At 42.0% G+C, this 24,950-nt stretch overlaps 1 protein-coding gene and 1 long non-coding RNA gene across 4 annotated transcripts in view; one reads left to right on the top strand and one right to left on the bottom strand.

Moving 5' to 3' along the window:
• LOC114056116 overlaps window positions 1-2,531 on the top strand; it is a 15,498-nt gene extending 12,967 nt beyond the window's left edge. Inside the window, exon 4 of the long non-coding RNA XR_003570916.1 lies at window positions 2,433-2,531. This is a non-coding gene — a long non-coding RNA (uncharacterized LOC114056116). The remainder of the gene's footprint in view (window positions 1-2,432) is intronic.
• The window catches only part of MOB3B (MOB kinase activator 3B), a 78,930-nt gene that overhangs the window by 8,429 nt on the left and 45,551 nt on the right, over window positions 1-24,950 (bottom strand). For all 3 annotated transcript variants that reach the window (XM_027881015.1, XM_027881014.1, XM_027881016.1), the window contains one exon: window positions 10,787-10,989. In XM_027881015.1, coding sequence (XP_027736816.1) covers window positions 10,787-10,989 — 203 coding nt within the window. Of the gene's footprint in view, window positions 1-10,786; window positions 10,990-24,950 lie in introns of those variants that run through there.

A 24,950-nucleotide genomic window follows, 5' to 3' on the forward strand; every position in this document is an offset into this window, starting at 1 on the left:
AAAGGAAAGGAAAGGAAAGGAAAGGAAAGGAAAGGAAAGGAAAGGAAAGGAAAGGAAAGGAAAGGAAAGGAAAGGAAAGGAAAGGAAAGGAAAGAAAAAAAAAGAGAAAAGAGCAAAGAATCAGATGGTTGCTGTTTCACAGTTAGTTTCTGCTTATTCAATGTTTTGCAACACTGAAGACATTTGTAGGGAGAAGTTTCTTGAAAAGTTTCCTGTTCTTGCTTTATTCTGTACTGTTAACTACAATACTTTTTTCTTTGTATTAATAATCTCTTTGAAGCACAAATGTGGTGCTCTTTATTGCCAACTGTGAAATGTAGATTAATTTGAAGAAGCCCTTTTTATTCAAAAGGCTATAATTTACAGTCATTAGCTAAACTGTAAAAGAGGATTTATGTGGCGTCCTCCTTTCCAGCACTGGACACCTGTACTTAGGCACACACAAAAGAGAGAACTATGTCAAAGCACAAGACAGCAGAGAGGTTGGTTAATCCAGAGCACCAAAAAGAACCACCCCAATCCCTCTGATAAGCAGATGACATACGGAAAACTGTCACTAGGAAAGTCCCTCTGTTTTGAGTTCAGTGCAGGCAAGGCAGCTGATGTGATAAAAACATGTATGCCAGAAATTATATACTAGAAAATCTGGCATAGCAGTGCATCTTATGCCTCTACTTTCTTTGAGTATCAAAGTTGATAATTTTACTTTTTAGCAACTTTAAGTCCTAGAGTTCTCAATTCCCCTCTAATTACTTGCAGGACATGGGAAAGGCAGCATTTAGCTATGACTGGTTTCTTGTTTAGTTAGTGATCAGATCCATTTCTTGAAAAATTCTCATCACTTGTTCAATGTAAAAGAAATCCTGTTAGAAATTATCACCACATTTGGACTGGGGGCAGGGAATGCTTTGTTTCTTTGTTGCTGTTATTGTTTTTTTGTCTTTCTTGGTGGTTTTTTTTTTTTTTTTTTTTTTTTTTTTTTTTTTTTTTTTTTTTTTTTTTTTTTTTTTTTTTTTTTTTTTTTTTTTTTTTTTTTTTTTTTTTTTTTTTTTTTTTTTTTTTTTTTTTTTTTAAGAATAAAAAAAAAAACTGCTTTCTAGTTAACAGCAGTGACAAGCCTTGCCTGAATAGAAATGTTTTTACTAAAGCAAACAACAAAGAGACGGGAAGAAAGAGAAATTATATCTCAAACTAGTTTAGTGAGTGTGTATCTATTTTTGGATAATATCTGAAGACGTACTCAGTCACTCTACCACTTTGTGATGATAAACCTTGTGGGAAAACTAAATTATTAGACAAGTTAATGTTGTGAACAAAGAAGTACCTGAATTTTTAGCAGTTTTAGAACGCTTGTATGCCTCCATTATGTGCCTAAAGAGAACCACTGAAAGCACACACACTCTCTCTCTGGTAAACAACCTTCGACTCAGTTATCTGTATGTACACTGCTAGTCAGTTCCATCTAGTAGAGGGCATGGTGTGCAATTTTGTGGGAGCATAGACAAAGCCACAACAGAGAAAGTTTGGCAAAGTCAGGTGCCAGCTTCTCCAGAAGGTGCTGTTTGGATTGTGCTTAGATGTTTTTAACGGAATGGCAAGGAGTTATCAGCTCTCGCTCTGAATGCCCCAATGTCAAGGCATGAGAAAAGGAGAAGCCTTTCATACAGAAGCTTCACTGATAAATTTTTGGTCAGAATCTGTAAACAACAGATTATTTGGGCAATGATCAGTTATCCTTCTGGAGCATGAGCAGCATCTATGACTCCAAACAAGACTAAACTTTACATGTTCCCTGCCTAAAGTTTAAGCCAGCCAGCCAGAGACACAACACACTGGGACACCTAGAAAGATAAAAAGCCAGAGATATCATTTAAACAGTATGTTAAGATTATTGTTTTTCTGCTTCTTTTAAGTGCAGTAACAGAATACACTTCAGAAGGATCTGAAGGGCTGTACTTTGACAGCAATGAGCAGTAGTATAAATGTAGAACTGGACAGCTATAAAGGACAGTGAAAATAAGAACACAATGATTACAATGAAACTAGTTCTCCTGTATACTTTTGAGCTAAAACTATCATCTACTGCCTAACAAATAATTTATATTTCAGACTCTACTGATTTGTGGATACCTCCACAAATGAAGACTGTAAGTAGACATGTGAAGAAAATGGATTGGAAAAGTGCAAATTCTAATTTTCAACATTAAAAAAAACCCAAGTGATTTGGAAAAAAATCAAACAAAGTGAACTAAGAAAGGTATACCTTTATTCTAAAATATATGCTTGAAAAATGTCTGCATGTGAAGTCTCTAAACATCCTGTTTCACTCAGTCATGTTTCATCTGAGTGCACCTGTGTCAAAATGCCAGTATTTTGTCATGTTTTCTTAAATGGACAGGGGCACTGTCTGCTGGGTTAGGAACTGGCTCAAGGGCCCAGAGAGTGCTGGTGAACGGGGTTGCGTCCAGTTGGGATCCAGTCACCACTGGTGTCCCCCAGGGATCAGTGCTGGGACCAGTCCTGTTTAACATCTTTATGGAGGATTTAGATGAGGGGATTGAGTCCATCATCAGCAAATTTGCAGATGACACCAAGTTGGGAGGGAGTGTTGACCTGCTGGAAGGCAGGAGGGCTCTGCAGAGGGACCTGAATAGGCTGGAGAGTTGAGCTGATTCCAGCGGGATGAAGTTCAACAAGGCCAAGTGCCGGGTCCTGCACTTTGGCCACAACAACCCCCTGCAGCGCTACAGGCTGGGCACAGAGTGGCTGGAGAGCAGCCAGGCAGAAAGGGATCTGGGGGTGCTGATCGACAGGAGGCTGAACACGAGCCAGCAGTGTGCCCAGGTGGCCAAGAAGGCCAAGGGCATCCTGACCTGGATCAGGAACAGTGTGGCCAGCAGGAGCAGGGCAGTGATCCTTCCCCTGCACTCAGCACTGGTGAGGCCACACCCTGAGTATTGTGTTCAGCTCTGGGCCCCTCAGTTCAGGAAGGATATTGAGGTGCTGGAGCGGGTCCAGAGAAGAGCAACAAGGCTGGTGAAGGGACTTGAGCACAAGTCCTGTAAGGAGAGGCTGAGGGAGCTGGGGTTGTTTAGCTTGGAGAAGAGGAGGCTCAGGGGTGACCTCATCACTCTCTTCAACTACCTGAGAGGAGGTTGTAGCCAGGTGGGGGTTGGTCTCTTCTCCCAGGTAACCAGTAGTAGGACAAGAGGGCATGGGCTTAAGCTCTGCCAGAGGAAGTTTAGGTTGTATATTAGAAGGAAGTTCTTTCCAGAGAGAGTGATCAGGCATTGGAATGGCCTGCCCAGAGAGGTGGTGGATTCACCGTCCCCAGAGGTTTTTAAGATGAGGCTGGATGTGGCACTGAGTGCCATGATCTGGTAATCACAGTGGGGTTGGATCAAGGGTTGGACTTGATGATCTTGGAGGTCTCTTCCAACCCAGTTAATTCTATGATTCTGTGATCTGGTACTGCTGAGTTTTCCACTGTGAGCACTCAATGGGGCTAGTACCAGACATGCTAAGTTTACAGTATTTCTACTATGTCTCCGGCATTTCTGGCAAAGAATTTCCTGACAAGTAAACTTTTTTTTTTTTTGTGATATAGACAAAGACACAGCAAAGCTGCTAATTATTTTGTGAAAAGATGTAAATTAGATGTGTAGTAGCAGCTAATTGGGCCTCATGCACAGAGGCAGAGTGACAAAGTGACAGAGCTAGGGGACTGATATTTATGCCTTTCTGTAGCCCAGGCAAAGCAAAAAGCATAAAAGAGAAGTTCTCAAGTGTTCACCTGAACACCACATGCCTACTGTTGATTAGCCCACCCTGAAACAGGCAAGGGGACTTAGAAAAACTCACGTGAAAACAGAGACTTCTTGATTTGGTATCCTGACTTCTGTGTGATAGTTATTTTCAAGCAACTCCAAATATTACATGAAAATGTTATCAGAAATTAATGGAGGGTTTTACACTGAGGATAATGGAAAATAAGGTAAAAAAATCCTATTTATTCTCCTTGCATCCTCATGGAGGCAATTACCAGCTTCACAATTTTTATATACTCTGCATCACTTCCATCCCCAATACTATTCAGTTGCTACCATGGCTGATAGTCTCTGCATCCAAATGGAATCAACATTTCAACAGTTAGCAGAGCAGCACACAAAATTAACATCCTTTTCTATTTTTTCTTATTTAAGTGTAATTTTTGTTTTCTGTTCTTATAAAAACTGGTTATAAAGATTGCCTCTGAGAAAAATGTTTCCACAGGATGTGACATATAAAAAAAACATCTTCTGGAGAGTAAGCAAATCAGATTGCCATATTCCATTGTCTATTAACTCTGTCATCAGAGGAAAATTTCACTACCACCAGTAGTTTCCAGTTATATAGGAATCTGCTGAGAAACAAACTGATTTGCAATATGTTTGTGGATATTTCTGAAAGTGCACAAAAGGAATTCTTTGCTCTGTAAGAGGGCACTACACTGGTTAAACAGAAAAAAGACTGGCCTGACCAGGCACTTGGCCTTGTGAACTCCACAGGGTTTGCACAGACCCTACTCTCAATCCTGTCAAAGCCCCTGTGGATGGCATCCCTTTTCCCCAGCATGTTGGCTGCATCACACACACACGACCGCTTGGTGTCATCAGCAAACTTGCTGAGGGTGCCCTGGATCCCTCTGCCTGTGATGCTGACAAAGATGTCAAACAGCGCCAGTCACAAAACTGAGCCCTGAGGAACAGCACTCACCACTGGTCCCTACTTGGACACTGAGCCACTGACCACAACGCTTTGAGTGTGACCATCTAGTCAATTCCTTATTCACTTGTCCCCTCATCAAATCCGTGTCTCTCCAGCTCAGAGAGAGGAATGTTGTGTGGGGATGGTGTGAAATGCTTTGCACAACTCCAGGTAGATGATGTCAGTTGCTCTTCCCTCATCCACCTGTTGTAGAAGGCCACTAAATTTGATTTTCCCTTAATGAAGCCATGTTGGTTGTAATCAATCACCTCCCTATTTTCCATGTACATTAACATAGTTTCCAGGAGGATCTGCTCCACGATCTTGCCAGGCACAGAGGTGAGACTGAGGGGCCTGTAATTCCTCAGGTCTTTTTTGTTTCACTTTTTAAAAACAGGGGTTATGATTCCCCTCTTCCTGTCCATGGAAACTTAACAGACTGCCACAACTTCTTAAAAATAATGGAAAGTGTCTTAGCCACTTGCTTCACCAGTTCCCTTAGGACCCATGCATGTACCTCATCAGGTTCCACGGGTTTGTGCACCTTCAGGTGCCTTAAATGGCCTCAAACTGGATGCTTTCCTACAGTGCGTGGTTCTTCATTCTTCAAGTCCCTGCCTTTGGCTTCTGTGACTTGGGTAGTGTGGGTGAAGCACTTTTTGGCAAAGACTGAGGAAAAAAAGTCATTGAGCAGCTCAGCCTTCTCCTGGGTACCATGATTAACAGTGCTGTGTATAATCAAGTCTCCCATTTCCTTCCAGAGAGGGTCTACATTTTCCCCTCATCTTCTTTTTATCACCAATATACTTACAGAAGCTTTTCTTGCTGCCCTTGATGTCCCTGGTCAGATTTAATTCTATTAGGACTTTAGCTTTCCTCGCTTGAAAAGTGATTCTTGCCTGCTTGGACATCCCCCCCTCTAGGGGGGCTACCCTGACCTTATTTCCACCTTCCTCAGGCTTCTTGTGTTTGAGTTTGTTCAGGTGCTCCTTGTTCATCCAAGCAGGCCTCCTGGTATTTTTGCCCAACTTTCTCTTCATCAGGATGCATTGTCCAGAGCTCAGAGGAGGTGATCTTTGAATATTAACTATATTCCTTATGACTCTCTTTACTCCAGGGCCTTATCCTGTGGTGCTCTACCAAGAAGACCCCGGAGGCGCCAAAGTCTGCTGTCCTGAAGCCCCATGGTAGTGAGCTTACTGTGCACCCTCCTCTATGTCCAAAAGGTCTCAATCTCCACCATTTCATGGCCATGGAAGCCCAGGATGCTCTTGAGTTTCATATCCTGTCTTTTTTGGGTGAGAACAAGGTTCAGCACAGCACCTCTCCTTGTTGGTTTCTCTATCGCCTGAAGAAGGAAGCTTTCAACTCATTCCCGGAACCTCCCTGGTTGCCTGTACCCTGCTGCGTTGCCTCTCCAACGAGTATTGGGGTAGTTGAAGTCCCCCCTGAGGACCAGGGTTTGTGAAGGAGAGGCCACTCTGATCTGTTTGTAAAGGGTCTCATCTTTTCAGTCTTCCTGGTCAGGCAGCCTGCAGTAGATCCTGCCCCTGCCCTCCCAGTAATCCCTGTCCTCCCTTTAATCCTGACCTGTAAGATCTCACTCAGCCCCTCATCCATTCCCAGGTGATGCTCTAAGCACTGAAATTCATCACTGACATAGAGGGCGACACTCTCTTCTCATCTTCCCTGCCTGTACTTCCATTCCAGCACTCCAGTCGCAGCAATCCCACCACCTCTCCTTGATGCCAGTAAGAGCATGGCCCTGCAAGTGTGTGCATGTCTCCAGCTCCTCTTGTTTAGTTGTAGTTGTTTGTACAGAGGCATTTAAGTTGGCCCCCACTGGAGTGTCAGGAATTCCCTCGTGCTGCTCTCCAGGTGCTCTCCTCCTGACATGTGACTCCTCTTCAGGCTCTGGGCATCTGTTGCTGGCACTGGCATCAAACTGGTAGGAGTGTGATGGACTGAGGTTCCCCTCCACCGGCACCTTTACATTAAAGCCCACCAGCTTGGCAAGTTTACAGCCAAAGATGCTCTTCCCCTTCTCTGACTGATGTACCTCATCAGCCCCTGGTAGACCAGGTTTCTCAAAGCTTGTTCACTTCCTGTTTTTACCACTGTAATTCCTAAAGCAACAGCAAAGCAAATCAGCGAACACCAAGTTAAGGAACATAGGAAGTTTTGGTCTTGTCATTTCTTTTGTGGCAAGGATCCAGTTTGCTGCTGAAGACAGGAAGTAGAACTAGGAGCAAGCTGTACTCTCAGTGCACCTCTTATTTCGTGGCACCACGGTACTTTGCAAACACTGTTTAATTCAGGTTCACAAGACTTCTGTCACATGCTAAATATTTTTATATTCCACAAGAAGAGTCATTAAGAGAGCTATTACACAGAGATAGGTAAAAAAACCTACAACAAAATTGGAAACAGAAAGTAAGGCTCTAAACAATAGATTACATTACTTAGAAAAAGATGCTTTGTACTAGGCTTAACTGGCAGGGCTTTGGTAGCAGGGGGTTATGGGAGCGATTTCTTGTGGCAGGAGGCTATGAACTGTTCTGTGCCACCCAGCTACTTCCAGCTGCTCCTGAAACCACTGCAAATGAACCCATTAAGTGCCAAAATTTCAACTAGAGAAGCGCATGGTGCCTCTGCACACAGATATTTTAGAAAGCAATAGCTGTTAAAAGAAGAGGACAAATGGTGGCACTGTTGAGACGTGGTTGGAAACACTCTTGGAAGGAAGAGTCATGTGCCAGAGCAGGTATATCCCTGAAATGCCTGTGGGTCATGGGCAACTCACACCAGAGCAGACACTATCCCATAGTAAACCCAAGTTGGAGTGGTGGAAAACAAGTAAGAAGAAAGAAGTAACATATACATGCCCAGTCTCCTGCATGGCCCCTCACCTCACCAAGGGGATTAGGAATAGTTGAACGTAATGTGTAGCAAAACCAAGGTGAGCTGAGATCCAAAAGCAGGGAGCACTTTTTTACTGAATTAAAGCTGGGGGAAGAAAAGTGTTTCTTCACTAAGTGTGTTTGTTTAATTGGAGTTTTTTTCCCTCAATACCCAGATCTGTAATAAAAAGCTTTGTTAACTGGTAATAAATTAAGTAAAATGCCACAAACCAAGACTGTTGGCTTGGTTATATCTCTAATGTGGTTACAAAGTTATATCTCTTTAAGTCCAACATACTATGAAATATGTTGATAGAGAAAGAGATCACAGAAAAGAAGTAGAGGGCCATTACTCGCCGAAGCTGCACTACTGTTTGAACAGTAAATTTATGTGCTGAGCTGGCTGCATAAAGTTTCTTATCAAAAAGCATGTTTAGACGCCATGTTTGAAGTTGACAAGCAGCCACCGGGTGAGGTGGAGGGAGGTAATAGGCACCACTCTGCCAGGCAGTTTTGGTCATGGGAAGAGGTTCAAAAGTGAATTAAGGTGAACTACTTGCCAGCGTAAAGTTAGTTACACAGAGCTAGTTACGCAGAGAGCCAGCACAAAGCAGGTGCCACATCCTAAAGCTCAGACTGTTTCCTGATAGCCTACCCATGAAGGCATGCCTTAAAGGTCTTCTGAGAGCTCTGTCTGTTAGTTGCAGGAAAGGACAGATACGCTTTCAGACTTCTTCTTTTTCCCTAAATTAACCAATTGGATGTGTGTTTTTCCCTCAGGACTCCCTCTGGGGTCAGTGACCATGTCAGTTTCCTTTTTTGTGCTATCAAAAAACAACTCTGAAAAAGTCAGGAATCTGTCAAATTAACATACTGGTGGGGATGGGAAAATGACATGCAGCATTTTCAACTATAGCCTTCTCTTTCATTGCAGAAAGGGCAAGTTATGCAACTCTCAGATGGTAGGGAGAACCCTGTTTGACTTATTTGCTTCATTTCATTTTATAGCTACTGCACTCAGTTGCAAAAGGCTGATAAAATCTATTTAAAACATAGAAGTATAAGTCCTGCAGACTAATATTATGATTCATCTACCGTCAACTTCCCCGATTATTCTCCCTTCTTAAAGTTATGTTGATAAATCAGTTGTCTTCCCATTTATTAAAGCATGTGGCAGTCTGTTTATTTAATCATCTCTTAGTCCATTTTTTAATTAAGGGAGATAATGTAGGCTCATTTCCTGTCATATGTGAACCCGGCAGACCACAGGTTGTCCTCAACTACCACATTAAAATTCAAGATTATTTGTAATGTCTGCCTTATCAGACAACTCCTTCCCTTCTCCCTGCTCAGCTGAAGAGAAAAATACAGACTTGTTTTTTTTCTGCATTTCCGCACTGCTGACACCCACCCAAGTCAAGGACAGGAAGAAGGAAACGGGTGAAACATTTTTCTGGGAGATGGTGCATCCCAGCAAAGGTAATCATACTGCATCATATGATGACCCTATGAATAGTTCTGTGAAGGGATGGAATGCTGGAATGCAAAGGGAAAGCATGGGTGGAGCACATTCGTAGCTTGCTCTGCAGCTGGACTTGGCCCACCTCCTGGACCACTCTGGCCCCAAACCTTCACCTGTCAGCTTAGTGCAGGATTACTGATAACCACCAACTGCAACATTAAATAAACTTTGGGCTCTCTGTATTCCAACGCAAGCAAAGTTCTTGTAACAGCCTTAAGATCATCTCTATTCCTATCTCTGAGATATCCTGCTTTTGTGTCTTGCTTGTGATTCACCCTCAGCTTTTAACAGCTACAGCTAATTCAGGCTCACTAATCTGGCAGAGAAATTCTCCTTTTCAGGGCCTTCTCCTATCCCTTAGGACACACGTAAATGGCATACTAAATTCTCCTATGTAGAAAGAAACTAGAAACCATAGATACATTTCAACTTATCAACACAAGCCACATTGAAGTGCCTTTCAGTGGGCCCTGTGAACTGTTGGAAGCAAGATGATCCATTCTCTCCCACTTCACGGGCCCTTCTCTAGTCAGCATAAGCATATACAAGAACCACCTCTGCAACAGCTCCAACTCCTGCAGAAACACAGGCAAACATCACTTTTCCACACTTGCAGAATTGTTTCATATCAACTATGCTATACATGTCCTTCTGATGTGCCTTTCTGTGGAACAACTGAAAATGTGATGTAGGCCTGGGCAGCCCTTTCTAGGTGACACATCTTTGAGCAGGCATTTGGACTACAATGCCAGACAACACCTCAGCTGTTCTATGATTCTGGGTAAAAAAAAAGAATTGTTTCCAGCACTTCATAATAAGTTGTATAACAGTAGTTTCCAAACTCCAACCTATGGAGAAAAGGTTCCCTGATCCCTTTTAAAATTGGCTAAATGTCCACAGTGAGGATTTGAACATAAACTCCTTTCTAAATTATGCCTCACTTTTTCTTCTCTGCTTTTATTTTTATTTTATTGAGCTTGCATTTGCAAGCAACAGCATAAGCAGTTCCATTTCTGGAGCCTTACTTTTGGAAGCAATCAATTTAATTTTAATCTATATCAGTCCACAAGGAAGTGTCTGGTTTTGTTACATCGCTAATTATCTGAACCTTTGTCTGACTCCATCTGTCTCACTTAAGACTCAGAGTGTGCTCTGGAGCTAACACAATGCCTTCAAAAACACCTACTTAAAGCTTAAAAAAACCCTCACAATTCACCTTTATATAGATAACTATTCCCTTCACATGCATTCAAGTGACTGCCATGAGTGCCATGCTACTGCCAACCAATGAAAGAAGACAGAATAAAATTATATACAGTACAGGAAGAAGCAGAAGACAAATGAACTTCTGTTTTCAAATGGCAGGATTTGCCATTTTGTATTTTTTCACACAAAATGCATTACACTTTTCTGTTTTTACCAGTCCTAGTGAGCATCTCTCAAATAAGGCAGCAGATGGAATGTGTCTGTGCACAGAGGTAGAGTTCATCCCTTTAAATTCCCAGTGTTGAACCACAGACCTTATTCCTAGAGGAAACTCACTGCAACAAGTGTGAAGAAAAACTCAGTGAAGGGAGGAGGAGAATTTCCCAGAACTTTTCCCCAAACCCACACTTACCAAAGGCTCTAGTTCTTTGCGGTCTATGAGGTTGAGCTCTGTCACAAAGTAATAAAAATGCTTGTAACAGGTATTGATGTGGGCCTCAGCCCCCATGAGGATGATGCGGTCAAAGTGATGGATGTAGACATGAACAAATACACGAAAAAGCCGACAGAGTATCTTCTTGCAGATCTGAAGGAAGTTCTTTGGAAAAGGAACACCTGTGAATAAAGAAGGCAAGGTTGTCATAAAAATCCTGGCATTGTCACAGGACAAGAGTGTTGGAACAAAGTAGGAGATTTTAACTGCAAACTAGGGTATGGCTTTCTAGGTCTCCTTTCCAAGGTCACCTAAAGCATACATTTATCTGACGGTTAGCACCAAAGATAACCAAATGCTTAAGCAACTTTAATGGATTAAGACTAGCAGGAACTGGTCTTTTATTTCCCTGCACAATTTAATGGAGGAACATCCAGTCTTGTAACTTTCAGAAATCTGATTTTCACGAAGCCATTAACATCAATGGCTCTACATCATGAGGTGGTTGTTCCCCAAGCTAATGGAAGTAATGGACACTGCTCACCTTAATCAATAGTGTCATCTCACAGCATCAAATTTAATAACAAATTTGAAACAACTGACTGAAAAACAGACCCCTTTGCTTTCAACTTCCTCCCAGTTATATGTACCAATCTGCTTGTTCCTTTAAGAAAAAAACTCTTTGAGGAGACACAAGAACAGTTCAAAAACACCTTAGAAGTTATGCTGCTTTGTAGCTGGAGACTCCAAAGCAGTTACAATAATAAAAAGCCAGGCACCCGCAATAGTACCAATAATTCCTTCAAAACTGTCCTTCATAAAAAACTGATCTTGCATGCCATTGTGTGTCCTTGAGCTGTCTCCAAAAAAGCTTAAAGGTTCACTTCCTTCCATGGTTGTCCCTCAGACTTGATGACGTCAGTGCCATGCTCAGAACTCTACTGCTGTTTTGGTTTGCTGCAGTCTCTTGATTTTCTAGTTATAGTTTATGTTTTAGTTGGATTTGAACCACACAAATATAGTTATTGCTTCTTAAAAAATAAAAATAAATCTTGAAACCAACCAGTTGGTTTTGTTCCCTGAAAGCCCAGCTCATGCTCTGAACAAGAAAAGCATTTATTGTTTGCAGAAAGAAGGTAGAGATACTAAACTAACAAGTTGCAAGCTTTCTAGTCTTCACATTTTAGTCTCCTACTAAATATTGCTCAGCAGTCATAAGAACGGTGAATTAATGGACAAATTGCACAGTTCCACTGAGGGTGACATGGGAACGTACAGTGAGAATTTCCATATTGAAAACAAAGTTTTGACCACAGATGACATATATTATGAACTGTGGCTGTAACCCATCTGGGTCCCATCGACATAAACGTGTGCCTGATTTTGGATCCCTAGACAGGGAGGTAGCAGGATATATATACTGTGGATTTGAGCACTGGTGTGTCTGTTAGCATGTGAGCAGAGAAGTACATCAGCCTGCAGAAGTGTCCTGTTCAGTGTATCCCTGATTTGCCATTGCTGAAGCAGATAATGTTGGGACATGTCTTGGGGATTTTGGCTTGTACTAGGTTCACCAGGGGAAATCCTTCTGAAATAATTTCAAGTAGCTTTAGAAATGCAATGTAGCCCTTCTTATTCCTGATATACAAAGCAGGGATCAGAAGAAGAGCTACACCTATTAAAGCACAACTACTTTATCTTCTTAAGAAATGTTTGTTTTTCCTTATCACATCCATTCATTTAAATGCTAAAGGTATTATTGAAGGTCACAGAGGAGAAGGCCTGAAAGCTCAAGACATGAACTGAGACATGGTTAAACTACAGAAATGACTGTATGTACAGATGTTTTGGCAATATTTGAATCACAACTCCACACAATTAGCCAAGCACCTGGATTGTAACAAACAACTGCTGTTATTTCCAAGGGCAAAATAAACACAATTTATCAAAACCATAACAGAACCTCCAGTTAGTTGTTTATTAACTCAGGAGTATCACTTTCCAGCCATCAGAGCATGGCTAAATTCAGCTTGCTTTATGTTTCTGTAAAATCTACCCAAACCAGAATTTTAAAAATATACCCAAGACAATGTTAAATCTTTAAAAAAGGGGAAGGGGAATAGCTGGCACTTTTCACTGCAAGTTGGTTCACCGAACTGAGAGAAAAATTCTTGAAAGCACTATATTTTCTGATCCAGAAAATGTATGACCCAAATGTGGAGAATAATTAGTTTTATCTTCTACAGGCTGACATACGATTGTTACTGAAGAATGTTCCTGTTATGAAGACATACACACATACATGAATGAAGACATACATACTTCTGTATTAACTGACTGAAACAAGCTGAATAAATGAAGCTGACAAATTCCTTAACTTCCCTGCAGCCTATGGTCCCACTCTGCAGTTACAGGCAGTAAAGGCACAGGCCACAGAGCACTGATTCTGCTGCAAGCGAGGGCATTCACCTGACAGCTTTTTAGATGTGTTAGGCAGTAAATTTGAGGACATGTAAATAACACGTAGAAAAAAAAAAGGTGGTATAGAACAGCCTAGAATGCATAATAAACTCTGTTCCCACTGCTCCTCACATGCATCAAGTTTTCAGACATTGTGTTGCTTCATTTGCTGAGGCGGAATTTCTCCAATTTTGCAAAACTATTTCATTTACTCTCAAATAAACAGGGAAACATTGCTACTATCACAAATGTATCACTTCGGTATAGCAGAATCAGTAATGGCTCTCTGATGTCTCCTTCCTTCCCCTAAAACTGATTTACAAACTGATACAGTGTCGTAAAAAGTCAAAAACTTTCTCCTAGTATTGTTGAAAGCAATTGGTAGCTGTAGTGAGATCCCTCAGCCTCAGAGAGCCTGTCAGGCTTTCTCTGTCCCTGACATACAGAGGGGGTCCACTGTTTGGTCAGCCTCTAGGTACAAACAAGCATATGGAGGTGGCTGCAGCCCTGTACTGAACATACACTCTGCTGCTCTTTGCATTCAAAACTAGATGTTATTCTGACCTCAATTACAATAGAATGAATCCAAAGTAACGTCATCAAAGTTGAAAATTTCAGAGCAAAATGATTCTAGATTTATATTCTGAGGTCAGAATTTGGCCTAATGTTTTGTTCCCACTGCAACTGCTATAGTTATAAATAAATCAACTACAGAACATAGTTATTACAAGTGGCTCTTGGGAATGGACTAGCTTAAATTTAGATCTTTAACTTGTTAAGGAGCCTGTTCTCTGTCCTTCAGCTCAGCCACAGTGGCCTCTGCCTTAGAATCATAGAATCACTGAAGTTGAGAGAGACCTTCAAGATCATCCAGTCCAAATGTCCCCCCAGCACTGTCACTGTAATCCCTAAATCCCTGAACCACACCTCCCAGCACTGAATCCAGATGCTTCTTAAACACCTCCAAGGATGGTGACTCCACCACCTCCTTGGGCAACTTACTCCAATGCCTGACCACCCTAGCAGTCAACATTTTTTTTTCTAATATCTAATCTGAATGTTCCCTACCTCAGCTTAAGGCCATTTCCTCTTGTCCTCTCACTGCAGGCACAGCAGAAAAGACCAGTCCCCACCTGGTTACAACCTTCTTTCAGAGGGTTGTAGAGAGAAATACGTGCCCCCTGAGCCTCCTTTTCTTGAGACTAAACAAACCCAGTTCCCTCAGCCATTCCCCATAAGATGTTTTCTAGACCCTCCACAAGCCTTATTGCCCTTTGCTGGACAGCACCAAAATGTCCTTTTTAAAGTGAGGGGCCCAGAACTGGACACAGTAGTCAAGGTGTGGCCTCATCAGTGCTGAGTACAGGGGAAGGATCACTTCCCTAGTCCTACTGGCCACACTGTTCTTGATATTGCCATTGGCCAAGATGCCATTGGCCTTCTTGGCCACGTGGCACACTGCTGGTTCACACTGAGCCGGCTGTCAACCGGCATCTCCAGGTCCCTTTCTGCTGAACAGCCCTCGAGCCCTTCCTCCCCCAGCCCAGCCTGTAGCGCCGCAGGGGTTTGTAACCAGAGTGCAAGACCTGCCACTTCACCTTACTGAACCTCATGCAGTTGTCCTTAGTCCACTGATGGAGTCTGGCCAGGCCACTCTGCAGAGCCTTCCTACACTCAAGCAGATCAACACTTCCACCCAGTTTATGTCATCTGCAAATCTGCTGAGGGTGCACTCAATCCCCAGGGCCAGATCATCAGTAAAGGTTTTAAGCAGGACCATCCCCAAACCTGAGTCCTGGGGAACACTGCTAGTGACTGGCTGGCAACCGGGCCCAACTATTCAGCCATCAAAGAGTTCACCTGTCCAAGCCACAAGCAGCTAGTTTCTCTAGGAGAATGCTGTGGGAAATGGTATCAGATGCTTTACTGAAATCTAGGCAGACACTATTCACAGCCTTGCTCTCATCTACTAAGTGGGTCACTTTGTCATAGAAGGAGATCAGCTTGGTCAAGCAGGACCTTCCTTTCCTAAATCCATGCTGACTGGTCTTGACTGTTCTGGTGTCTATGTAATGGCACTCAGGATGATCTCTTCCATAACCTTGCTTGGAACCGAGGTAAGTCTGACAGGCCTGTAGTTCCCTGGATCATGCTTCCTTTTGCTGCCAATGTAGTTATAGAAACTTTTCTTATTGTTTTTAACTGCAGCAGTCAGATCAAGTTCTAGCTGGGTTTTGGCCCTTCTAATCTTCTCCCTGCATGACCTTACAATACCCTTATAGTCCTCCTGAGTTACCTGATCCTCCTTCTAGAGACAAGAGATTCTCTCTTTTTTTTTTTCCCTAAGTTCTCTGGTAAACCAGGCCGGTCTTACTCCCTGATGACTCATTTTTCTACACACAGGAACAGCCGGATCCTGAATATTTACTGATTTCTTTTTAAAGCACATCCAGCCTTCCTGGATTCCTCTGCCCTTCAGGATTGACCCTCAAGGGACTCTGCCAATCAATCTCCTAAACAGGCCGGAGTCTGCCTGCTGGAAGTCTAAGATGAAAGTTCTGCTGGTCCCATTCCTTTATTTCACCCCATATTGAAAACCATCATTTTGTGGTCACTATGCCCAAGATAGACACCAAACACAACGTCACCCACTAGTCCTTCTCTGTTCACAAACAGCAGGTCTAGCAGGGCCACTTCTCTAGTAGGCTCATTTACCAATCGTGTTAGGAAGTTGTCTTCCACACACTCCAGGAATTTCCTAGACTGCTTCCTCCCTGTTGTGTTGTACTTCCATCAGACATCTGGCAAGCTGAAGTTGCCTACGAGGACCGGCAACTGTGAAGACTCCTGACAGCTGCTTGTAGAATGCCTCATCAGCCTGTTTGTCCTGCTTGGCTGGTCCATAACAGGCTCCCACCATGACGCCTTCCCTGCTGACCTTTCCTCTGATCTTTACCCTCACTCCACCTTGTCATCTTTATTCTCATCAATTTCAATACAGTCAAAACACTCCTTAAGGTATGATGTTCCTACAGTCCTCCCATTGGGCCTGTCCATTTTCCATTTCCTGTAAACTGCTTTCTTGCATTTGAGATTTACTGGGAGCTCCCTACTCATCCACGCAAATCTCCTGCCCCCTTTGCCTGATTTCTTCATCGTGGGGATACTCTGGTCTTGAGTTTGGAGGAATATCTGTCACTGAAGTAGTTGGCATGACCTACTCCCCAGGAGGAAGGAATGGCAAAAGCATTTCCACTTTGGACCCCAACCCTGAGTCCTTCAGTTGAAAGCCTATCTCACCAAACTGGTCAGCCCACTGCCAAAGATTCTCTTGCTGTTTTCAGACAGGTAGATCCCATTGTTACGAAAACCAAAGCCTTCTCGCTGGCACCAGACACAAGGACATTGATCTGCATTATGCATCTGCTTCTGGCTGCCCTGATTCCTCTAACTAGGAGGACAAATGAGAAGATGACTTGGGCAGGGATATTTCTCACCTGCCTTGCCAGGCCTTTATGGTTTTCTTTGATCCTACCTATTTTTTTGGCTTGTGGTGTCATTTGTATCCACGTGAAAAAGTACTAGCAAGTACTAGTCTGTGCTTTTGACAGTTTGGGGTGCCCTCGTGACAATGTCATGAATCTCAGCTGCCAGGAGGCAGCAAACTTTTTGTGATTCTATCAGGCTGGCAAGTGGGCATCCCAGTGCACCTTTAACAGACAGTCACCCATGATGATCACTCAACATTTCTTTTTCAGTAACCACCATGCACTACTGGTGCAGGTTCTCCCTTTTGGCCTTGTTCATGGACATCTAAAGCCTTTAAAGCATCATATATGTTTTTGCACCACAGCAGCATAGTGAAAAAATCACATTGTTTCCCCTGATTCTCCATATTCCTTTAATCTTTTTGCTTTTGTTGGCTTGCTGGAAAAGGCTACTCCCCACAATAAGCAGGGTTACAACTTCCAAAACTTAAATTGCCCCATCCACTTATGAAGTTTTTAACCATCAGAAAATAGAGGGATTTTCTTTTTTTTTCTTAAATCAGTCACATTTAACCTATGGTTCTCTGAGGCTATTGACTTAATTTCTTACATGTTCTTAATTTCCTATCAGGTGACCTTCTCCTTCTGGAGTGAGCATCCAGACCTAATCTATCCATCATCAAACAGACATAAAGCATAGTGGTAGCAAAATAAATCATGACACTGATCTGTTTTCTTACTTCTTTGCATATTCCATGTACATAACTGCAGAGAGTGTTATGGCCTTTCCCTCATGACATTCACTCCTTGAAGGCACAATTATGACTGATATCAGCAGCTCACAAAGCTGGTCACAATGACATGGGAAAGTATGCTGACCACCCTATGCAGTGATTACCAGTAAGTTAATGGTCTGTTGGTTTAAAACACAGATGTTTTATTGCCACGATGAAGGTCCTAATTTAAATCCTGTTGATACAAAAACTGTTCTAAGATGCAAAAAAACCCAAACCATAAATGGTGGGATTAGAAAGAAACACCTAAATTTAAAGCAACTAAATTAAGTGGGGCTAAAGGAGGGTAACTAAAGGTCTGAGGTGAATGCAACAGGTAAAAGGTTTATCTCATTTGACATATGACAGTCTTGAATCTTCTTGCTCCAATATGTATCACAATCTCTCTGAAGATGGTCAATTTGATGAGTTAGAGACAAAACAGAAGAAAAGTCATTATACAGCTGGTCTTTTTTCCCTGATTTTCTCTAGACAAGAGTCAGAACCTATAAGGTCACAGAAAGACAATACTGAGGAACCAGAGAGAACAACTCAGTCTTTTGTCTGTAATGTTACATGTGGTTCTCAACTGGCTCACACTTCTGCCTGTAACATGCAAGCAGAATGACTCCCTAGTTAAATCTTTGGTGATGCCAGATGCACGAGTAGCTTTGATCTTCAGTATTTGTGTGGTCTGAAGTCTTGCATTACTCAAGGGAAGCTGGTAAGTCCTTTCGCAACTGTGCACAGAAATTTTGTTGCACATTTGAAAATCCTTTTTCAGGCCACAATCATAATTCATTCTTTTTAAAAATACATGTGGGAAAAAAGAGACTTGAGTTCTCCACTGGCAAAAGCATTGACACCATACTATTGCAAACACAGCTCAAAAATGTAACAACCTGGTAAAGTAAGAATCATTTCCAATTTTGTAATAAGTAGCAAGAAAACAGCATTACCAGAATCTAACAATGTGGAAAGGTAGCTGCACAAAACCCTTCTGCTCATCCTCCCATGTACCCAAAGCAAAAGAATTTGAAAAATATGTCCTTTGCTGCAAAACATCTATTCTGATCTAAGCTGATGTTTAATGTTATCGCAGTGTGCTAGTCAAGGACAAGATCTGTCTCAAGGACAATGAAAACAATGTCAGTTTTGCTGGACTTTGTTCCTCACATAGATAAGCTGCAAAATATTAGAAATAAACTAGACTACCATGTACCTACATCCTTATGATACTGCCCTCCCTTCTGCTGTCAAATCAGAGAGAGCAGAAGAAAGGAAAACACTCTTGAGATGATATGGCTTTTTAAGCAAAATGGTGTACTCTCTTTTTAAGTGGGACTACTTCTAACAATGTTACTCTTGGGAGAATAGATCAGCAGGCAAGTCCACTGCCAGTTGTTCAACACAAGTATTCATGTGCTGTTGTGGAGAGAACTCTAAATGGAGCAGGTTACAAATCAGAAAACTATTGGAAGCTTTGCAGTATTTGAACGTGCATAAGAGCTCTCTCTGCTGCTGTATTTCAAGAAATGGGTGATGGCACTAAAACCTTCCATTTAATTGCTAATTTCACCAGAAGACAAGTCTTATAATGCAAATACTGTGAAACAGCTAAGTATGCAAAGCATCAGAATTGATTCACCCTGAAATGAGAGGACAGAGACCTAAATTCCTGCCCTGGGTAAGCCAGATCCCTTGGATTTTATGCAAATTTACAATGGTTGTTACTTGAATGCAGTCTTACCTCCTCCTCATAACTGATTACTTCTGCTTCTGCAGTGGAACAGAAGAGAAGCACTGCAACGCCAGAGAGCAAAACACTCTTGCTGCCTGTTCCAAGCAAGGCTAGGTTTTCCCCAGACAATAATTAGGCTGATAAAGCCATTAGAATAGATCTGTAATTCTTCAAGGCAATGAGAACATTGCCATAAAAAGCTGCAGAGTCACGATTATGTGTCAGTGTAACTCAACCACCCTAGAAGATCCATCTTCACCATGGTAACAAAATGAGGTCAGTTGGAGTAACTTTGTATGGCTACATACCTTCATATATATAAACATATATATATATATATATTCTAAATTAGTTTAGAGATCCATTGGGATAATTTAGAGAACAGACACTATACTACAGGTGAACAAAATGCAGCCTCTTCTGGGACAGAAGATGTAGCAGCCATTTGGCAGTGTAACAGCTTAGGATGGGAAAACAGAGTTTATTAACCCAATAAAAGAACATCAGGAAAAAGTAAGTTCATATAACATTGGAGCTTGGCCAAGTTATTAACGGAAAAACGTTCCTCCCCACCTGGCAGAGACTTGTTAATAGCTTTGCTGCTACAGTACTTGCCATGGACTGACAGTTTCTGGGTAATGATGTAGTTTTGGCTTTCCACAATGGGTGCTGAGTCCATGCTGATTTACAACAGTGCAGCCTAGAATAAAGTCCAGTGTCCCCGGAGAAAATGCTGCAGCCTGATGAGCAAGAACCACTTGGCGTTTTCAAATCTGCTTTTATGTGTTTGACTATTTTTGCTTGCATGATATTGCTTTCATGATATTGTTAAAGGGGGTAAAACAAAATGAGCCTATCAGTGAAGAAAACAGAGCCAAGCAACCCACTACCAGCACACTCAAGCACTCCCAAACATCGGAATGCTAATCCAGATTCACCCCTCAGAAGAAGTAACTGCAGCCTGAGCTACTCTGTCTTCAGTTACTGCCAATCCATGCTCTTGTTCAACAGAGGATCTCCCCAGCCACCCAAAGTTTTGCTTCCCTTGTTTTCTCAGAATTGCCTTATTGGAAGAAGTCAGTTTCTCCCTTCCATACAAACACTAATGGATGTCCAAACACTAAGCAGGATAACCAGCTTTCCTCTGAGGAATGATCAGCACATGCCCAGTATGTATCGCTTGCATCAGGTTCAGTTCCAAAGGCTTTGGTGACTGTTTTCATTTCAGACCAGGGCCAGATAACGTAGTGTTGTCTGCCTTCTACATATCACTCTTTTTTTGGCAGTATTTTCTGAGCTAAGGACACTCAAATCGCTTTCTACCATTTTGAAGAGAAGCATACCTATCAATAGAAAACTGATGAATCTGGGCAGCAATCTTCATGCCATCTTGAAGCCACTGTGCTGAAAGGAAGAGAAGACTTGCAGTGGCTGAAGGCAAAAGAAGACATAGGATGACTCTGTAGTCCAGTGGATCAAGTCCTGCTTCTGAAATGCTCCTGCATTTTGCAGTACACATTCATCTGAAGTAAATATTCCTCTCATAAAAGGAAAGCCATTTCAAATCATTCTGGAATAGGAGCCAGAGTACATAGAACTTTACATTCACAGATGACAGCACTTTCCAAGAAATTTCAGGTTATGTCAGCACTTTCCAAAAAATATTCAGGTTATGTCAGCAAGCACGTGCACACACTTACAAATCCACACATGGGAAACACCCCCACACACTCATACAGTGAAGGCTGCATAAAAGCTATCATTAACTGACAGGTTTTGGATCCAGCATAATTCCAAAAGAGGAACTAAAGTCATATAAAGGGGATTTGAATATTTTGAATGCATATGCCTCTGTACGACTATCTTTACTATTAAAGTATAGGCAAATGATGCTTGGATTTACAAGACACACAAAACCTACTACTGCCCATGCAAAAGGAGCCACTATCATTTAAACAGATTATTCCACTATGTCATGAATAGATAAGATCTGCTCTTCAGATGCCTAGTAAGCTTTGCCACTAATTTCACTGAAAATTAGCTTGAAAATTCAATGAGAAAGAGTATCCTACTTCTTTTAAGGAGACAAGATAAGCAGAATAATAATTTTTAATGTCGTTATCAAAGAACAATTACAGAAACAATTTGAAAAGTTGAATTAACTTGACCTTAACCAATGATTTTTGCAAGATTCATGTGTTAAGAAAATTTTTGGAAAAAAAAAAGTTAATAAACAACAAATGCCCTACTGGATCAAATGATTTTGAAGAAAACAAATAAAAGGGCTACTTTAAGATATAAATAGGCAAAAATAAGTTGATTTGCTCTATTATCAAATAGCTGAGAAAGGGAGGAAGCATTCTGATTTCACCAGAGTAATAATATCTCTCAGATTTATTAAAGGGTGAATACAATCTCAGTCCTTCTCTAACTCAGTTTCCACCATCCAATTACCATTCACCACATCTTTGAACACAAAAGATTTTTGACAGCCTCAAACACTACCTTTAGAAGAAACACCTCAGGCCCCACTAGTCATGGGCAATACCATCTTATCAGCAGACCTTTTAGCTACTATATAAAGAACATTTCTATATTGCAACACCTTCAGCTTCATGAACTCTGCTTTGGGTCTTGAAAACGGCCTGTAAACATCTACTGCTATTCCATTTCATGTCTACTGAATATCAGAGAAGTGAAAGGGAAGTTAGGACAAAAAATATTTTAGCTTAATATCTTTTTCTAGAAGTTAGAAGTTAGTTCTCAGGAATTAACTAATACTTCATTCACAAGAAGAAAAAGAAAAGTCACTGGGCCTTAATTTTCATAAATGGAAAGCTTAAAAAATTCAAACCCAGAATTACATAATGTTTCTTCAGGGTGCCTGTTTCCCAAACTAATCAGTAAAATACTTTTTTATGAAAAACAGCATACACCTCCCATTGCACTCCTCAGACGCACAGTGGGTACCAGTTACACTTCTGCTTTTCCCTTCACCTTGTATCTGAAACTGAAATACTGGTCAGATCCTCACATTGTTTTCACTGTGCAGGGACAATATAACTGAAGGTGGAATTTATAGGGATTTTTGTTTGTTTGTTTCAGCACAGTTATAGAAACCTTCAGTAAGACCAAGTGCACTTACACCAGGCAAGGCTGACTACTCCACTTCAGTCATAGAGCTAAACATACACTTTTAAGTTTAACACTAATCATCTGAGTAGCAAACATTCATCTTCATGTTTAATGTCTGTGCATTTTTACCTACAGGTTTAAGTTTACAGGATCTCTGCTGCTGCTCTTATGGTGCATGACAGGGATGATGAGGTGGGGAGTGATCTGATGTGTAAAAGCATTAGAAATGCAAACAGAAATGCCTTGAGGCAGCCAAGAGCTTCTGTGTCAAGATTAGCGGCAGACCAACAGGGGCACTGTCATAGTGGGTACCTGCTATCACCTGCCTGGTCAGAAGAAAGCACATCAACACATTCAGCAAACAAACGGAACTTTAACATCACAGCCTTAGGTCCTCCAGGGGAACTTTAACCCCCCCTTAAGATCTACTACAAGAGCTGTCAGTGGGGCTCATGTAATTGGGATAATTGGGATAATTCTCAAGTGCATTGTAGCCTCCTTGAACACATAGCAGAGGAGCCAAGAAGGGAAGGTATTCAGCCAGGTCTGATACTTAAAGAAAATAGAAGACTATTGCGAAACATGAAAGTTGGAGGTTGCCTTGGCTGCAGGGACTATACAGTGGTGGAGGTCAGGGTCCTAAGAGGAAATAGGAGGGCAAAAATCAAGACCAGAGCCTCGAGACTGCATAAAAGCACATTTCCACCTCTTCAGAAATGTGCTTGGAAGAATCCCAGGACAAAATCCTGTGGAGAAGAAGGTTCCAGCAGGGCTGGTTGAGCCAGCAAGGATGATGTTTTGTAGTTCAAGAAAGGTCTGTCCTGACAAGTAAGAAATCAAGCAGAAAATCTTACAGAAGGTCTGCATGGATGAGCAAGTTGCTGCTAACAAGAGCTGAATCTGGGAAGGTATGTGAACAGCAAAAAAAAAAAAAAGGATTTTACAAGTATGTATACAGTAAAAAGAAAGCAAACAAAAATATGTGTCTGCTGCTGCATGGAGCACAGTAACTGGTGATGAATGATACAGAAATGTCAGTCTGTAGTTCAGTCTTTACTAATAAGTTTGGCCTTCAGAAATCCAAGGCCTTTGAGAACAGAGCAAAAATGTGGAAAAAACAGTAACTACCCTCTGTGGAGGAGAACTAGCTTAGCAAAAAGTTGAGCATCCTTGAAATGCGTAAGTCCATGGAGCCTGAAGAGATGCACCCAAAAGTGCTGAGGGAACTGTCAGTCATGGCAAGGCCACTCTTGACTACCTGGGAGAAAGCAAAAATCACTTCTATCTTCAAGAAGTGTTAAGCAAGAAGTGTGGGCAACTCCAGGACACTGAACCTCACCTCAGTCTCTGGGAAGGTGTTGGGAGAAAGTCTTACTGGAACACATTTTTAAATTCATGACAGACAAGAGGATTTTTGGGAGTAGTCGACATGGATTTAGAAGGGAAAAACACACTTGTCTTACCTGAAGGCTTTTACAAAGAGGTCACTATTTGGGCAGGTAACAGAAGGAGCAGCTGATGTTCTTTACCTTGCCTTTAGTGAAGCCACTGTATCCCTGCCATCACAGAAAGCTGACAAAGTACAGGTTACAAAAGTGGACAATGATATGGATTGAAAATGGACTGAGCTGCTGGGCCCAAAGGGTTTCTACCAGCAGCATGAAGTCCAGTTGGATGCACGTCGGGAGCTGTGTACCTCAAGGCTCAATAGTGGGGCCAACACAGTATAACCTTTCCATTGATGACCTGGATGATAGGTCAGAGAACACCCTCTGAAGGAAGTTTGCAAATGGCACAAAGCTGGGAGGAAAGGCTGATACACCAGATGGGTGTGCTGCTGTTCAGAGGAACTTATAGAGGCTGGAAAAACAGGCAGAGAGAAATCCCAGAGAGAAAACTCTCAACAAAGGTAAATGCACAGTCCTGCTTCTGGGGAAGAAAAACCAAGGCACTAGTACTTTCTGGTAGCTGCATGGCTGCAGAGAAGCTTTGTTGAGGAGGACCTTTGGGTTCTGGCAGATCAAGTTGACCATAGTTGATCAATATGCCCTCAGGGTGAAAAAGGCCAACAGTATCCTGAGCTGTTTTAGGAAGAACACTAGCAGCTGGTCAAAGGAGGCGATCCTTCCTACTCAGCCCTGGTGAGGCTGCCCTTGGGAGTCTTAGGTCCAGTTCTGGGCTCCTCAGTAGAACGAAGACATGGATTTAACTGAACCCATGCAGGGCCACAAAGATTATCTGCAGGATAAAGCAACAGTCAGAATAGCTTTCAAAGGTGGCTCTTTTTTTTTTTTTTTTTTTGCATGATCTCTGCAGCTGCCTGACAGAAGACTCTTTGTCAAAGCAGAAATCCAGTTTTGTTGTCCCATGCTACATGCCTCATTAAGTGGGTTTGGTGCACTACAGTGGTACTGGTGTATGTCTAAGGATCCACCTATTCGAGAAATTTTCCCAAACCTCTAGGACCGTTTTGGCTAAGCAGTGAATACAGACTGCAACTGGTGAAAAGAACTGGGCTTTTCTTTTTTTCTGTTTTGGCCTATGCA

Source organism: Empidonax traillii, unplaced genomic scaffold (assembly GCF_003031625.1).
Source record: "Empidonax traillii isolate 1590-97213 ecotype Southwest subspecies unplaced genomic scaffold, ASM303162v1 scaffold82:size1209730, whole genome shotgun sequence".
Lineage (NCBI taxonomy): Eukaryota > Metazoa > Chordata > Aves > Passeriformes > Tyrannidae > Empidonax > Empidonax traillii.